At 50.9% G+C, this 17,984-nt stretch overlaps 1 protein-coding gene across 7 annotated transcripts in view; it reads left to right on the forward strand.

Annotated features, from left to right (window-relative positions):
• Window positions 1-17,984, forward strand: part of TNS3 (tensin 3) — a 219,242-nt gene that overhangs the window by 130,403 nt on the left and 70,855 nt on the right. For all 7 annotated transcript variants that reach the window (XM_065939891.1, XM_065939887.1, XM_065939884.1 and 4 more), the window contains 3 exons: window positions 3,856-3,985; window positions 4,320-4,385; window positions 5,328-5,432. In XM_065939891.1, coding sequence (XP_065795963.1) covers window positions 3,856-3,985; window positions 4,320-4,385; window positions 5,328-5,432 — 301 coding nt within the window. The remainder of the gene's footprint in view (window positions 1-3,855; window positions 3,986-4,319; window positions 4,386-5,327; window positions 5,433-17,984) is intronic.

Below are 17,984 nucleotides of genomic sequence, written 5' to 3' on the forward strand. Positions count from 1 at the left end.
GGATGAAAGGGGTTTTACAACCTTCATCACTCTAATCTTTATAAATGCTACCAATACTTTGTACCTTAAAAGGAGCATTTGGGGCTATTAAGCAAAATGCTGCTAATTCTTTCCATGGAGTGTTAAGAGCGTGATTCTGGTCTCTTGTCACTGACACTACTAACATTTATTGACTCGGATGACGAATCATTACTGACTCTGCAGGAGGTGCCAGAGTTGGGGCTCCACTGGGTGGAGGGGGGTCCATCTTGCTCTGGTTGGAGCTGTAGATCCCCATGCGAGGGAGACGCCTGTGGTTTTCTGTGCCTTCAAGAGATAGCTGGGGTCATTCCTGAGGTGGCCAGGAGGACTGGAGTGGGTGGCAAGTACAACCGCGATCAGTGGGAAGAGAATACGGTGAAACAGCGGGCAGGACTGTGGGGAGGGCTCAGGTCTCTGCCAGTGTCGCTTGTCAGGCGTCCCCAGAAGCCCCTCAGGCAGGGCGTGTGTGTGCAGAAGGCGGATGCTCTGTGGCAGTGGCATACCCTGCTCTTCCTTCCACCCTGAACCCTTGTCCTGTGAAAAACTATAGTCTTTAGACACTAGAGTTACGCAGGGCCTGGGAAGGTATCAGTGCCCCCAGAACGATTGAGAGCTGGCAGCCAGCTGGTAGGGAGGGGAGGGTGAACCCATCTGGTGTTCCTCCCCTGCTCCAGGGCACGTGGTGACCTCTGCCTCCCCCCTCCTGGTGCCTGGAGTGGGCTGGGATTCACATCTGATGAGTCACTGTGTGTGTGTGTGTGTGTGTGTGTGTGTGTGTGTGTGTGTGTGTGTGTGTGTGTGTGTCGCTGCTGTGATAAGCGATGGCTGGGATTCACATCTGATGAGTCACTGTGTGTGTGTGTGTGTGTGTGTGTGTGTGTGTGTGTCGCTGCTGTGATAAGCGATGGCTGGGATTCACGTCTGATGAGTCACACTGTGTGTGTGTGTGTGTGTGTGTGTGTGTGTGTGTGTGTGTGTAGCTGCTGTGATGAGCGATGGTGAGACCAGAGGAGGGGAGACCATGGAGCACCTTGGGTTCTGGGAAAGGTGGGGGCGGGCCTGGGGGCTTCTGGTTGGGATGAGCTGTGTACATCAGGAGCTGGCTGCAGGATGAACCCTTTAATTCAGAGCAGGAGAAAGGTTCCCCCAAAGGAAGCTGAGCTTGCGGGGCATCCTCCCCCGCCCTTAGGTGCTTCTTGACCCAGCACCTGTGATGCACTGTGTCCGCCAGGGGCTCTGCCTGCCCACAGAACCTGGTGCCAAACTGGGGGAGGGGAGCTACTGGCTCTATGAGGTGTGACCCCGTGGGCTGGCCTGGGGCCACCTCCCTCAGGGGCTTTCAGCTTCTGGAGGGAGGCCTTGTTGTTATTTTACAGCCTTGGTTCCCCTCAGTATTGATAAAGGCTTCAGAGTCAGACTGGCATGTGCCTGAAACCCTCTTACCTTTTCTCCAAGTCTTCTCCCCCTTTCCCTCACTTCCCGGGTAGCAGTGGAGAAAGGCCGACAGAGAGGGTGGGTCCATCATCCAGCAGAGATAGGTGCGTGGGCTCATGTCATCTCTGTGGGGCTCTTGCAGCATGTGTGGGTTGGGGGCCTTGGCTCAGCAGTCAGTATGGTGTGGGGGCTCTGCTGAGCGGTCAGTGTGCTGCAGGGGCCTTGGAGGGGTGAGGATGCAAGTAGTGCCTTGAGAAGGAAGGCTAGGGGCACAGCCTTTGGTTGGACCCTGCTGAGGAGCCAGAGACCCCGGATGAAATGAGAGAGGACTTGTGACTGGAGATCCATTTGCTGTTGGAGAGTAAATGGAAGTTGTCAAATTCCTAAAGAGTTCTTATGGGCTAGTTCCAGATGCCAGCCCTGGACAGGGGCCTGGAGGCCAGGCCTAAGTCTGGATTCCCACCAGCCACGTGTGCACAGGCCGCCTGGCGCCTCCCGCATAGTGAATGCGGGGCTTGTGTTTGTCAACATGAATTGCTCCCCTGACAGGCTGTGTACATTTCTTCATTTATTTATCAGACTGTTTCCTTGTAGATAGCACAGAGGTAAACGACTTTGGGGTTTGCCCTAAGGGGCAAACCAAGGGGCTCCTTGGGTCTTTATGTTTTCTCTCGAGTGATGGTTCTCTGGTTACTGAAGGCCTGGTCCCATCACTTTGTGGCAAATAGATGGGGAAACAGTGGAAATAGTGACAGCCTTTATTTTCTTGGACTTCAAAATCACTGCAGACGGTGACTGCAGCCATGAAATTAAAAGACACTTGCTCTTTGGAAGAAAAGCAATGGCAAACCTAGACAGCATATTAAAAAGCAGAGACGTCACTTTGCCAACAAAAATTTGGATAGTCAAAGCTTTGGTTTTTCCAGTAGTGATGTATAGATGTTAAAGTTGAACCATAAAGCAGACCGAGCACCAAAGAATTGATGCCTTTGAACTGCAGTGCTGGAGAACACTCTTGAAAGTCCCTTGGACAGCAAGGAGATCAAACCAGACAATTCAAAAGGAAATCAATCTTGAATATTCATTAGAAGGACTAATGCTGAAGCTGAAGGTCCAATACTTTGGCCACCTAATGCGAAGAGTCCACTTACTGGAAAAGACTATGATGCTGGAAAAGATTGAAGGCAAGAGGAGAAGGGGAGGACAGAGGATGAGATGGTTGGATGTCATCATTGATTCAATGGACATGAGTTTGAGCAAACTCTAGGAGATAGTGAAGGAGAGGGAAGCCTGGCATGCTGCAGTCCATGGAGTTTCAAAGAGTTAGACATGAGTGAGTGACTGAACATAGACACAGAACAGTCATCTGCAGCATCTCCCGAATCGTTGGTCTGGACCATACTTGCTGGGACTGCTTCTCATTGACCTGGCACAAGATACCTGAAGCCCATCTCTTTCCAACCTGACTCTTTTGTGAGCATGGCTGCCTGTGAGGTCCCTGCATGCCCAGCCTCCCTTCCTTCTGGGCATGCACAGTGCAGGGCATGGCCTCCTCCACTCTGGATGTCTGAGGGCAGAATCCAGCCTGCTTCTGGGCTTGAACCCCTGGGGACCCTGGAGAGGAACCTCTGCTCTACTTAGGAGGGAGGACGGGTCCCCTCTCCTGCAGTACACCAGTCTGCCGTGGCCTTCCTGCCCTCCTCGTGGGCAGCCCTACCCCCAGACCCCCAGGCAGGGGGGCCCCCATGGAAGGGTGAGAAATGGTGCCAGGGCCCCTTCTCCACCCATCCTTCCCTGCCAAGTGCCCAGAAGGGTTGCTTTTACCCTGCGTATTTGCACCATCACCCCAGAGGCCTGAGCTGCTCCCAGAGACCTAGGGCCTTGGAGCCACAGCCTGAATCCAAGTCACGTCCCTGGTGATTCTAGACACTGGTCTCAAACTGTCATTCCGGACGTCTTGACAGCCCAGCTATGGAATTTACATTCCAAGGCCTTTTCCCTTCCCCTTCCTCCTCCCTTCTTGCCATCTTTCTCTCTCTCTCAATTATAGCACACAACATAAATATTGAGCAGAGTATGGAAAGTAATGACCGCCTGCTCCTTTCACGAGAGCAGAAAGGCTTTAAGGTAAAATGTGGAGTGTTTTGATGAAATTAGGAAAAAGAGGCTATGCAATTTCATTCTTCAGATGTCTTCCAAAGTGGGGGTATGGTCTGTCGGAGGCTAGGGACCGTGGGATTCCTGTGCCGTTGAAACTGCACCTGTGTCCTACCCGAGGACCAAAGCAGTGATGTTTGCAGGCGGTCTCCCAGGTTGGGACCCACTGGCAGCCTGTGCACCCCTGCAGGAGCCATCCTCAAAGGTGAGGCTCCCCGGAAAACACACCCCCTTTTACCCCAGGTGAAGTGCTACCACAAGAAGTACCGCTCGGCCACCCGCGACGTCATTTTCCGCCTGCAGTTTCACACGGGCGCTGTTCAGGGCTACAGACTTGTGTTTGCGAAGGAGGATTTGGACAACGCCAGCAAAGGTGAGGTCCCTCCCTGGGTCCAGACTGAGTGTGGGGAGAATGGGCCCTCGCTGGGTGGCCCCCAGGAGCCTTGTGTGTTCCTTTCATTGTTCTCCACCCCCACCCCCACACCATAAACCAGCCCATTAACAAAATTATTACCAGTCTCACTAGAGACTGATGGTAGTTCCAACAAAGAAAAAAATTCTAGAGAGACAGTAAAAGTATTAACATCTTCTTTGTCATTGGTGTGCTGTTGGAGATTTTGGAGTGGTGCTGCCCTGATAGGAATATAAGGACAAAATTCATTTATTGTCTTGTCTCCAAATTTGTTGAAATAGGATTTCTTTTTTAGATGACCGTTTTCCTGATAATGGGAAGATTGAGTTAGTCTTCTCAGCCACTCCTGAGAAGATTCAAGGTGGGTAGAACACAGAATTCCGACGAGGGGTGGAGAGGGCAGCAAGATGCTGACCTGGTTGGGTGGTGTGTATGCTGGAGTCTCTGTGGAACCTCCCACCTTTGCACATAGTTGGAAATATTTATAATACATTAAAAATAGAATATTAGACAGTGGGAAGGTGTTAACTTAGAGACAGTAGGGCCCAGGTAGGTCAAATAGACCCCAGAGATGGTGTGACTTGCCCAAAGAAGGGCCCAGAACTTCAGGATTGGGACCATGACTTGATGCCCTATTTACTTCTCCCCTCAAGAAACAACCACATATTTTTAAAGAGGACTAGAAATATAGTAGAAAGACTGCAAATATTTGTGTGCACAATAGACTCCTTTCTTCTAAAAATACATTGAAAGGAAAGCAGTCTCTTTACTGTGAAGACAAATGGCTCATTTCCATCACCGATATTATATTTGTGAAAGTTTTAATTCAGTTTTTAATAGCTGTGGAAAAGAAGCACCCTATTTCTGTGCCCAGTGCCATAGATTGAGGCATGAAAAGTTAAATGCAAGGCTGTGGGGTAAGAATCCTCCTAGAAGCCTCAGAAAGGCAAGAGCCCAAACCCACCCCTCCCGTCCACCAGCCCTGAGGCTGCTCCTCAGGGTTCTGCTAGGTCCTTGACCTGCAGAGCCATCCAGGTGATCCCCTCGTGCAGAAATGCATCCAGAGCACAGAGTCCCCCACCTGGTAGACAGAGGACCAGTGTTCACCTCTCCTTCCTGCCAAGTGGTTTGCACTGTTTTTCAGTTCCAGCTCAGATTACTGGCAGGCTTGTAGGAGAGGTTGTGGATCTGGACACTGGGCTGGCATTCAGATGCAGAGGCTGCTCTCTGCATTGCTGGCAGGTGCCGACCTGACTGGGACTAACACCCTTTGTCCACCCCTGTCCCTTCCACCACCGTGCAGGATGTGAACATTTGCAGAATGACCACAGGGTGATTGTGGACTTCAACACAGCAGACCCGCTAATCCGCTGGGACTCATACGAGAACCTGAGTGCAGATGGTGAAGGTGAGTCTTGTTACCCGGCTATCAATTACTGGAGAATAAAACCCAGAACAACCTGCCTGTTTTAGATTGAAAATCTCCTTGCAGCCTGCTTGGAGACTGTCAAGCGTCCACACCATTGTGAGTCTGAGGGCACTTGTGAGAATCAAGCTTGGTGAATTGGGTTGAGCTTTGACAAAGCTGCATAGTGATGGTCAGTTAGTGAACTTGTCATCCAGAAGCTTCCTCACTTGAAGCTGTATGTCTGTCTCTCCCTTCCCCTCCCTATTGTGGAAGGAGAATGCCTGGTGTCTGAGCACTGGCAGCCTTCCTACTATTGGGGAGCCCCATGGGCAATAGGTTTGTGGGTTCTATTTCTGTTTGCTCATTACACTGGTCTCCAGGTTGTACGGCTGCGTCATTTAGTCTCTGTTTTGTGAGTCTGTCTCTCCCAAGCATATTCTCTGTTTGCCACGGGATCTGCAGTTTGAGTCACAAGTATCATGAAAGGGTAAAGGAATGGAGGGTGGCACCTGCCAGGTTTATGGAAAGAAGCCTCTGGGGGTCAGTTTCAAAGAGGAGGGATCAGACTTCTTCCAGGTGCTTGAGAACACTGGCCTTTCATCTTTTTCAGGCACCAAATTGTGAACAGACCTGATTTGGGAGAGACAGTCAAAACAATTTTGTCCAATTAGTTCCATCCAGACATTAAATAGCCAGAAGCAAGTGTTGTGGCGGTGACTGCACGTGTGCCCATCTCTGTGCATCGCTAGGGTTGCAGGGACTGGCCGGGGATGTCTGTGGTCCACTCAGGGCGGGCATGAGGCTCCTCAGCTTGTCCACCTGGAGAGTCTGGAGTCATGTCAGTATTTCTGTGATACAGACCATGCTGCTGTCTAGAGGTGAAGCCCTCATCACGCCTGTGCTTCAGGCACGGTTTCTAAGTGCTGTATGTGTCAAGCCTCTGTACACATGAAGCGCCATTCCCATGCCCAGTTCATCCACCACACTGCATTCTATCAGAGGAGGGTCCCAGTTGCTTTTGATGTTTTTTTAAGACCTTGCAAATCTACTTTTTTTTCCCCCCAAAATTGAGGTATAGTTGATCTACAATATTAGACAAGTTACAGATATACAATATTGTGATTCACAATTTTTAAAGATTATACTCTGTTTATAGTTATGATAGAATATTGGCCATATTCCTATGCTGTGCAATATATCCTCATGGCACATTTATTTTATACGTAATAGTTTGTACCTCTTAATTTCCTACCCCTGTCTGACCCCTCGTCTGTTGCACTTGTTCCCGGTGGAGCTCACGGGGGGTTCTGAGTTCTCACTGTTGTAGGTGCTGTGTGGATGGCCCCTGCTGCCAAGGCCCTGCAGACCCTTGCACAGCCACCTTCCACAAAACATGCAGTTTCCCTCATGTGGAATCATTACCCTTCCTGAGGTTCCCTCCATCTCCCCAACTCTCCAGGCTCCTCTGTGGGGCTGACCTGCATTGGTGAACTCATTGCTCATTCCCAGAGCCCTTAGCTCTCACTTGGAGCCTCAGTCTCTGGCTTGGGTTCCTGGAGGAGGGCACCACTGACCCCCCAACTCCTGCAAAGGTGGGGGGCGTTGGCTGGCAGGAAGCAGTCTCAGCTATGCTTCCCTAGGGCAAAGGGGGTTAAGGAAGGTTTGGCAGCCTATGGTTTTGGCTAGAAAATGATGTCTTTTGGCCCTCCCTTCTCTGTGCACTTCCATTTCTAGTCCCTACTGGTTAAAACACACACGCGCGCGCGCACACATACACACACACACACACACACACACACACACACACTGACCTAACACACACACACACACACTCTGACCTAACACACACACACACACACACATACACACTGACCTAAACTGTATTTGTCTCTGCTGTCCTGGAGTGTACCCTCCACAGTGACCTTCAGTCAAGGACCCTGACCCCCTGCTATGTCTGAGCAAAGTGTTGTGCCTCCTCCACCAGCCATGAGCTCGTTCGCATGTGGACAGTTGATTCCAGATGCCCTGTCTTCATCACGGAGACTCAGTTCTCTGCTCCCAGCTTTGGGGCCTCGAGGGGATCTGGGGCTCCCACTGCCTCATCAGTATTTTATGGGACTTTCACTGTCTCAAGGAGAGAAATGGACAGTGGGGACGGACAGTGGGGCAGCCTACCAGAGCCTCTCACGTGCTATTTTATTTGATCTACATAAGACCCTGTGACCCATTTTAGAGATAAAGGGTGCAGTACCCAAGAGAAATCAAAAGCTGGACTTTGGTGAGGGGTCCTGGTAGCCTTCTGGGGCTGTGCACTGTTGGTGGTCACAGGTGAAGCTGGGTGAGTTGTTGTGTGTTCGAGATCATGCAGGACGGAGACTGTGGAAGTGGGACACAAGTCTGGGCCAGTTTGACCGCAGTGTTATTTGGTGCAAACCTCATCCTTCCAGCTGAAGACTTGCTGGTCCTTGGACCAGTGAGGCCTGCAGCACAGCCCATGGTTGGGCATGAAGCCTTGCTGTGCCCCTTCTTTCCCTTTTCCTGGCTTTAACCAACGAGTGCGTTTCTGGCCACAGGTAAAGCTCGTGGATCCAAGGTTGCATAGACAGGGGCTGCTGTCCCCCAGGTTAGGGCTCTGATACTTCAGGTCATTGGCCTCCCAGGCAACCACAGTTGCCCAGAGCTCCATGGGGGCGGGCTGCAGAAAGGGGGCCTCTGATTTCTTATCGCTTTCACAATAAGACCCAGTCCTGTTACTGTCCCATGCAGGACGCTCTACTGAGCTTTCGGTAGTCGGGCTGCTGGTGAGGACAAGTTGGGTCCGGAAGAACCGGCCACAGGTGTGTGCAGTTACAAGTTCTGGATCAAGCTGTGACATTTAGATGTTGCCATTTGGTGGCGTTAGTGGTAAAGAACCTGCCTGCCAATGCAGGAGACACAAGAGATGTGAATTTGAACCTTGGGTCGGGAAGATCCCCTGGAGTAGGACGTGGCAACCCACTCCGGTATTCTTGCCTGGAGAATTCCAATGGAAAGAGGAGACTGGTGGGCTACAGTCCATAGAGTCACAAAGAGTCAGACACAAATGAAGTGACTTAGCACACATGCACACTTTGAAAATGTATTTGAAAGCATTTCTCCCCAGAGACTGTTGTCAGGTGTTGAGATTTGGAAAAGCAAAGCACACTTTGGTGACTTATGCAAAAGAGGGTCCACTGGAATCCGGCAGATCAGACCTTAGGTCTTCGCTCTGCTCTCTGTCCAAGGTCAGGCTCCTCCCTGGCAGAATGGGAATGCTGCTGGCTGAGCTTCCAGAACATAGTGGCTGCATCATCAGTGTCTGACCACTGTAGCCACTCACTGAATGCTTCCACTCTCTGTACCCAGACTGAGAAGAATTGCTTTAGATCCTGCATCCTGCGAAACTTTCCTTCACATTGCTTGCTTTGACGGTTCAGAGCAGAGTAACTGCTTTTATACAGCCCAGCTATCAAATGCCGATGGCATCTTGCTCAGATCTCAGGAAGCACCATCCTGTGCTCTCTTGATTTTCAGCCTCCAGCTCCCTGGCCTTGCAGGTCCCCTTCCAGGTGTGAACCCGTGACCTGGAGTTAATCCTGTCTTGGTAAGGGATTTCGGGCAGTGATTGGGATGGAGGGCAATGGCTTCATCTAATCTGAAATACAGGAGTCTCACCTTTTGTGCGGGAACCATAAAGTCCTTTGGGTGTTAACTTTCTGAAGTGGATTGGATCCTATCAGAAGAGTGAGTGCAGCGTTGGAGGCTGTTAATGAGTCATAACTGGCCCTGAGCTGCCGTCTCAGAGGTATCAGAGAAATTGACTTGAAATTCATGTCATCTGGACGAGTTTGCATGAATTAGCCCATGTCAGCCTCCCAGTGAAAGGTTGCAGCTGCAAGCCGTGACCTGCTTACAGTTTATTTCCTCCACTTGGGGACCCCTGACCTTCCTACCTGAGAGGGTGAAGAAGGGAATGACAATCCACTCACTGCAGTATTCTTGCCTGGAGAATTCCATGGACAGAGGAGCCTAGTGAGCCGTAGTCCATTGGGTCGCAAAGAGTCAGACATGACTGAATGACTAATACACACACACACAGCCTGCCAACGATGGCTGGAGGCCTTAAGTAGCATTATCCCAGGATAGCCAGTGAACAGAAGCATTGAGAGTTGGCTTTATTTCACTGGGGTCCTTGGCTCCCAACCTGCCCACATCCCTGAAGCTGTGGGACCCACCCTGGGAGTGAGCATGTCCTGTGCTCTGGGGTAGGGGTATGAAAGGCAGGTTCAGCCAAGGGCATGTTCATCCAGCTCTCACTTTCCTCCTGTGCTTTATGACCAGTGTCAGCAGCGCTCCTGCCCTTTGATGCTGCACCTGCTTTAGCAGCGGCTCCTTGGGAGGCCTGCCCGTGCCTTGCATCCCGGCTCTGGAGTGCATGTCTCTGGACTCGGTCACTGGCATTGGGGACCAGCCCTTGAGTTCTGACTGCCAGTGGGTTCTCCAAAAAATGAAACTAGGAGTGGGCCTGACCTCCTGGTCTCCCTAAGACCCCAAGTCACACAACTTCTACAAACCCCAGCCCTCTCTCTCCCAGCCCCAGGTGACCACCCATCTTCCTTCTCTATGAATTTCCCTTGTATGGACATTTCACGCAAGTGGACTCCTGCAGTGTGTGGCTTTTCATGACAGGCATCTTTCACTCCGCATGATGATTTGAGGGTTCGTTCAGTTTTGATACATCACTCCTTTTTTATGGCCAAATAATGTTCTAGAGTGTGACTAAACCTCAGTGTGCTGATCCATTCATCGGCAGGTGAGCATTTGGGTTTTTTCCATCTTCTACCTCTTGTGGTTAATGCTGCAATGAACCTTCTTGTACACGTTTTGGCCTTAGGCTGTTCTTTTATTGCCCATCTTTTCTACTACTTTGTGAAATTTCCACTTCTTTTAGTCCTAGTTGGTTTTCCTTTTCTGGTTATTTCTTCTGTCTTTATGGGTTTTTACACTGGAATCACAATGAGCCTTCTGCAGGTCTCCTGTCCCACTTTGCCAACTACTCCCAGGAATATTCAGGAAACCCTTCAAGTCTTTCCTGTGTTAGCTATGTAACCTCTTGCACAAAATTCCATCTCGGTACAGTGGAAAGTTCTGAAGCCTGTCAAAACAGTGAGCTGCAGAACTGCCTTTTGGCCTCACATCAGCAGAGCCTCACAAGAGCACGTTGTTTCAGGAGAAGTTGACAGGAACAGCCTGCATGGGCTCTGTGTGGTTGAAACCCACAGGTAGGAGCAGAGGGAATATGACAGTGTTTTGGGCTGAGTATTAGAGGTCGGCAACAGCATGATTGCCGAGACCTGAGGCCCTCGCTGATGCCACTTGCTGTGCGTTCATGAAGGCTGTCGCAGCGCCTTTGTGAAGCCGCTGCCAACATGAGGAAGACCCACCCTGCACCCCACACAGTGGGAAAATGAGCCTCATGAAAGGCCAGCCTCCTTTTGACACACAACTAGTCATGCTGGCTCTTTGTGTTAGAAATGGAGAAAAGAGACCACTGGCCAGTGTACAGATTGGTTTTCCTCTTTGTTGGTACCTTATTCTGTTGTGTTTTCATGCAGTTGTCAGCTTTGGGGTGCAAAGGTCTGATTGTAAGACTGTCCTGTAGGAGACTGGGTCCTGCTCTGGGCATGGCCTTGGCTATAACGTGGCAGGGCCCATTGGTCTCAGTCCTCAAACCAGATCTTTCAGATTTCTGTTTCTAATTCATTTCCTTTTGATGTGAATTCTTCGAAGAAAAATATTATGTGATTAGTTAGTTGCTTCCTGGGCTCCCCTGGTAGCTCAGCTGGTGAAGAGTCTGCCTGTAATGCAGGAGACCCCAATGTAATTCCTGGATCGGGAAGATCTGCTGGAGAAGGGATAGGCTACCCACTCCAGTATTCTTGGGCTTCCCTGATGGCTCAGCTAGTAAAGAATCCGCCTGTAATACGGGAGACCTAGGTTCAGTCCCTGGGTTGGGAAGATCCCCTGGAGAAGGGACCAGCTACTCACTCCAGTATTCTGGCCTGGAGAATTCCAGGGGCTGTATAGTCCATGGGGTCGCAAAGAGTTGGACATGACTGAGCGACTTTCACTTTCTTTCAACTCAGTTGCTTTCTTGATTGCAGTGACCGTGTTCCTTGCAGAGTGGGCACAGTCCTGTCAGTTCCCTCGATAGGAATGGGGGTTGGTCAGGACCCTTACTGAGCCCCAAACTGAGTAGACCTTCTTGCACAAGAAGCGCTTTATGTCCCACAGTAAAACAGATGTTTTCTCCTGAGCACAGACAAAACCTGTGTCTTGATGGTCATTTGGGGGTTTGTTGGAGAAATCTGTGTCTGTGACATGCTGACTATATTCCATCTCAGGCTGATTGGGTGGTGACACTTGTGAGGGTTCCACTTGTGCTGTGGAAACCTGAAGGCGTTCAAACAGCTTTGCTTATTTGCTCTGGTGTGTTACATTCATTTAAGGCTCAGAGCGTGTCACTATGCTTTGACCAACAAGCAGTCAAAGCAGAGGGGTAAACTGTTGGCTGAAGCCCACCTAAATTGCATACGAAGAGGCCTGAGGTGCAGAGGCGCTGCTGGGCAGAATGTGGAAGTCTGGGTGTGCAAGTAAACGCTGAAAGTTGGGCCATGTGCAGTTAACACTGACTGTGAACTTGGCCCTGTCGAGCTTGAAAGAGAGACACAGCCCCAGGACATGGAGACTGTAAGGTGAAGGCTTCACAGCTGAAGACTCTGTAGCTGAGGGACACAAATGATGCTGAAACTGGTTTGTAAACCGAAGCAGGTTGGTGCTGGCTCCACCCGTCAGTTTGTCAGCTGAGAGGTCTTGGGAGTGAACACAGGTCTCCCTGGGTGGCTCTCCAGTAGAGCCTTTCCCCGCCTCCTCGGCCTCCAGGGTTCAAATTTCATTAAACCTGATTGCAGGAAACCCCACCCACATGTTTACATTACACTGGCCTTTTTTGGTGGAACCAAAGTCCCTTTCTTAGCTAACAAGGTCTTCTACCTTCTGGACTGCCTGGAGAGCAAGGCTGGGTCCCTGCCAGGGGAGACACGCCCCCACCCCGGGATGCTATGTTCTGGGGTTGAAGGCTTCCTTCAGGGGTCCAATGGTTGTGGGCTAAACAAGCTACAGGGCTGTTTGGAAGCAAGGTAAGCAGGGAGTGTGTGTGTGTGTGTGTGTGTGTGTGTGTTTGGAAGCAAGGTAAGCAGGGAGTGTGTGTGTGTGTGTGTGTGTGTGTGTGTGTTTGGAAGCAAGGTAAGCAGGGAGTGTGTGTGTGTGTGTGTATGGCTTCTGCTAGGGGAGGGGGGGAGAGGGTGTCCGGTGGTAAGTGATGAGCAGAACAGCAGCTTTAACCTGGCAAGAAGGAAGGCCAGGCAGAAGACTGTTTATTTGCAAGTGAGAGGAGTCTTAGCTGCTTCTGCCTTTGGAGGGTCAGTGATGGTTTGAGGTGAGGTTTATGTGCAGGAGCTCATGGTCCGCTCCGTGGCTGGCTGGCTCAGGTGACTTCTGAGTGGGCCACAGGGCCTCCAGTTTCTTTGGCCAGCCGGGACTCAGGTGTGTTTCCACAGTGACGAGTGCCTGGGAGGGAATCAGGTGCCATGATAAGTGCCCTCGATGGGACGGTCCAAGCTGGGGTGTTGGTTGGACAGGAGAGGGGGCCGCCATGGGAGTGTCCCGCCGGCGTTGTTTGTGCCTGCTGTCTGGGGCACGGTCACCGTGGCTGGGACACGCCTGGCACAGCCCCATGGTGAAGCCTAGCCTCTGTTATCGCTGCATTCCGGGCCTCACCCAGAGGACTGCCAGGAGCGCTTGGAATCCGTGTGGCTCCAGTGTCCCAGACATGGGCCCTGCTGTTGGCACGTTCCTTTCCACGAGCCATGTGCCTCTCTGGCTGGAACACCCCGCTCCGCCTGCTCTCACTATTTTTTTCCAAGAATTTATAGCCTGCCTCGGTTTTAGAAAACATTTACACAGAGCCCGACTTGGCTCCCAAGGGAGTGATTTCCATCCGCTCCCCTTGGCAGGCCAGGTGCCTCCTTCCTACTTTAGGTGCCTCCCCGTCTGGCATTCAAGGGGTCAGTATTGGGTTTGGGGGTTTGGGCAGGCGTTTGCTCTCAAGGTGTGAGATGGCATGTCTGGAGAAGCTCCGTGCTACATGGAGTTATTTCTGGAACTTGGCCTGAGGAGAACTTGGGGCAGGCTTTTACAACCCTGGGGTTCTGAGCTGTTCATAGCATTGTCTGTCTTTTGTTTAGAAGAGAAGGGCACATTTCATCTCACCTGGGACAGCCCAGTTACCCAACTGTGCTGCTGGGCACTAAAGGTCGAATTCTCAGAGGTCCCAGTGTGGCCATCCTTTCTTAGCTCTCGATTTTTTTGGAATAGGAACTAGTTCAATATACACGCAAGGGAGCCTTTAATTAGCCCAGAGGCGGAACCCCACTGCAGTAAAATAAAAGCGTGCTGTGTTTCCTCAGAGGTTATAAATGCTGCAGTTATAAATGTCCCAAGTGGAAAAAGAGAGATCTCAGTGTGAGTGACTCAGTGAGATGACAGGGACCCTCCTGTGAGGCCGAGCCTGGGTGCTTCTCCTGATCCTGAAAGTCCTGCGACCCCCACAGGCCCCCGAGAGAGGAGGTGTCCCTGGGACACTCCCAGAGCCTCCGACAGCTCCCTTCTTGGCCAGAGGACGTGGAGAGTCACTGACCCTGCTCATTCCGGCTTCCTGTTCTGGGCCCATGCCTCAGACACTGCAGTCCCGGTGCCCCCTCTGCCTGCACGCCACACAGCAGGCACTGAGATGCTCGCCTGCTTCTGCATGTCTTGTGGTGCTGGGCCAATGCTCCAGAGCCGATCCTCAGAATTTAAAGCTGGGCCATTTATCACTGGTTCCCATACTGGCCAGTCAGAGCTGATGCAGCAGGTTTGGGAGAGATGGTCTCTAACCACTGGGTGAGGGGCCTGAGCGGTACAGAGGTGAGGAAGGGCCCTGGGTATGCATTGGAAGACCCGTCAAAGTGTTGCTCATCCTGCTGGGGCCCTGCGGAATGGGATGAGGCCCCCACAACTGCCTGGATTCAGCCGAAGCGAGTTTGTGATGAATCCACCAAGACAATGCAGAGCCCCTGGCGTCACTCAGCCAGCTTACTGCTAACTGCTTTTGTCCTTGTAGTCATTAGTCCCGGAGGAGGCTGAGGAGCAGAGCGGACTAGGTGGCTCGAGCAGTGTTGTACAGTTGGTGAGAGCTGGAGGTGGGCTGCTTAGGCAGCTGGAAGGTCCTACTGTGCCCCGCATGAGATGACTTATAGAATCTTCAGATGGTATTTTAAAAATTCCATGTTTTACTTTAGATCTCTATTAAAAAGCAGTTCTTCAACGTAATTCCGAAGTGCGAAGTCAGTTAGGCTGAGTTAAGAATACTCTTTTATGGGACCCCATGAGACACTCTTATTCCCCGGGCTCTGGGCTGGAGGACAGATGTGGGGACTTGCAGAGACAGTGTCCCTCATCTCTTCCCTTTGTGTTGGTCTCACTGAATCACCAGGATGATCCTGGCGATTGGTCTCACTGATTCACCAGGATGAACCTCATCAAGCACCCCATTGCCAGCCAACTTCTCCTGTAAGGGAAGTGGAGGTCAGAGAGGTTGAGTAACTCACCCAGGGTCACACAGCTGTGGGCAGGATTTTTAATTAGGATTCACACCCAGGTGGATTATGTCAGAACGTCTAGAGGGGGACTGAGGATGTGCACATAAATCGCTCCAGTGAAAAAGTTAAAACAAGCTGTGTGTCACAAGGCGGGGGGTGGGTGTCGGGCACAAAGGGACCCTGACAGCTACACTGAAGACAAGAGAACTCCCCACGATCTCACTGAGTCTAGGAAAAGGAAGGAAGATCCTGGAAGAGAGGGAGAAGGTGGAGGAATTCAAGGAGTGGGGGGTGGAGAGGTAGGGAGTAGAGATGAGGAGGGGAGCCAGGGGGAAAGGCGGACACAGCAGGGGCCTATTGCACTGTGAGCCTCATTTCTGGTTTGAATTCATGATCTTTTAAATCACTGAGGTATAATTTACGTACAGTAAAGTTCACTCTCTTTACTGCCCAGTTCTAGGAGTTTCATTTCCCGCCCTGAAACTCCCATCACAGCCGCAATAAGAACATTTCTGTCACCCCGCTCACCCCTGATGGCCCTTTGCAGCAGCCCGCCCTCCCTGAGCCCGTTTCCCGATCTCTCCCCAGGATGTCAGTTGAAGTCATTGGAGTCTGGTTGCTCTCTCAGTACCTTGGATGTGGATGCAGACGATGGCATCATTTCTTTCTTTCTTCTCAGACACTTTTCCAGGGATGACTCTGGTTGTAAGACTTCCATGAGGACATATAGGTTCTGGTATTGGGACTTTTTGATAGAGTGAATTGGTTTAGCTGAGTGGCCTCAAGTAGAGAATCTTTAGAGCGAGCTGGAGATGGTTCATGTGGGGCTGCCGCAGGAAGTAGAAGTGACTGACAGTGGTCAGCAGGCTGTGCCCAGAGACACAGCCTGTCTCCTGGTGAGTCAGGGTGGGTGGGGAGCCTTTCCTTTATCAGGGCTCCCAAGTGTCTGTGGGTGCGGTGGGTGCGGTGGGCGTGGTGGGCGCGGTGGGCACAGTGGGAGGGAACTGAGTGGTCCACCTGGGAACAGTTCCTTAATTTTAAGGACAGAAATGCACAGCCTGCCATGAGCTCCCGCTACTGCAGCCTAGGAAACAGACATAACACTGCCATCATCAGCCCAGCAGCCTCAGAACACAGGCTTCTGTCCCGACAACGAACCATTTCAGGAGTTAGGGAGGAAAGCAGGGTGATTAAGTAGTTTCTAAGGAGTGTGTGTGTGTGAGAGAGAGAGGGAGAGAGGGAATTGAAAAGAAAATATTTAGGCAAATTCCTTTCCAAAATTAAATGTTAATTTCACATTAAAGTGGTTGGTCAGGTTTAGAATTCCAGTGTTTTTAAAAAAACAGAAAGCATGGATTTGGGAGTGAAACAGAGGTAGATTTGCATTCCAGATGATTCCAGTAACCTTTTATTATATTAAATGTTAGCATAACCTCTCTGAACTTCTGTTTTCTCATCTTACAGAGGGTTCTTTACCATTAGCGCCATCTGGAAAGCCCGTCCTGGCACATAGGAGATTCTTAAAAAGAGCCTCTGTCTTTAGAATGTCAGCCCTATTGCAGGAGAGGGCTGTTTCCTGTGTTCTGCCCTCCTCTGATGAGAAAAGTAACGATTCTCTGTAACCTCCCCTGGATGTAGCCACACCTGAGAGCAGCGGCTCCTGGGAACATCCCTTCCTGCAGTCTTGCTCTCTCTTTCTGTCTCTGCTGACCCATCTGATGCCGTGAGATGTGCCTGACGCCCTCCATCTCTTGTTCCTGTCTGTATTCCCCAGGCTGGTTCGTCCCAGCACATCATCGGGACTTTGCTGAGTATTCCATTTCAGTCTCCAGTAACAACTAACCAGCAGCCATGGTCAGTGCTTAGTAAACTCTCAATGGACATTTCCTGGAGAGGAGTTTTCTGTTTTTCTCCAGTGAAGACTTGCAGGGAAGATACTGTTAGCGCTTTTGAAATGAAAAGTTACTTTTTAAAGCAAACCTTTCACAATAGTAAAACATAAGATTCACAGATTCAGTATTTGAAAGAAAGAAAGATTTCAGCGAGCTTAGTGTATCTGTCAGGTTTGCTCTTTTGTTTCAAGTCGATTTTTTTGTTGGAAGCAGGGCTAGGGGATGGTTGAACTTAGTACAGAGCAGTTCTGCACCTTTTTGGGGGCCAAGTGGTTGGTACTTGAGTGGAGGTGAAGTTGCGATGTTGCCTTCCCTTTGGCCAATTCTTCACATACCTGTGAGCACATGCCTGTGAGCACAGGTGGACATCGGTTAATCTGTGTTCAGTCAGGATGGGAAGAATGTTTTCATTTTTCTTCCTGTCTTCTTCATTTTCTTGGCTTGCTTTTGAAATATTTTGGGGGTGTCTCTGTCCCTCCTTGTGAGATAGCTCCCGCTCAAAAGTCAAGTGGGAGCGGGCAGGGAATCGTCACAGGGTAGCTGGGGTGGAGTGGCAAGTCTGTCCGACAGCCTCTGCCCTTTACTGAGGCAGAGAGTGTCCTCTGGCTCTGTTTTTCCTTCTGGTTTTTTTTTTTTCCAGATGAGAACCCCCCCCTGGTGTGTCTTTCATTGGGAGCAATCGGAGCTGTAGTTATGTTTGATTTTTAACCAGGCCCTGGCTGCAGGGAGAACATTACCAGATAACTCACAGGCCACCTTTTGGAAGGGGCTCTGGGTTCTGTTCAATGGGGTGGGGACAGCGGGAAGGGACGGGGCACAGAGAATGGTTGATCTGCACTGGGACAGGTAGAGGCTCTTTCTTGTCCTGCATCTGCAGCAGAAACGCTGGGGGTTCTGGGCGACTCACATCCCAGTCTGGTGATTGGGATCTCCATTTGCAG

The sequence above is a fragment of the Muntiacus reevesi genome, chromosome 6 (assembly GCF_963930625.1).
Source record: "Muntiacus reevesi chromosome 6, mMunRee1.1, whole genome shotgun sequence".
NCBI classification, from domain to species: domain Eukaryota; kingdom Metazoa; phylum Chordata; class Mammalia; order Artiodactyla; family Cervidae; genus Muntiacus; species Muntiacus reevesi.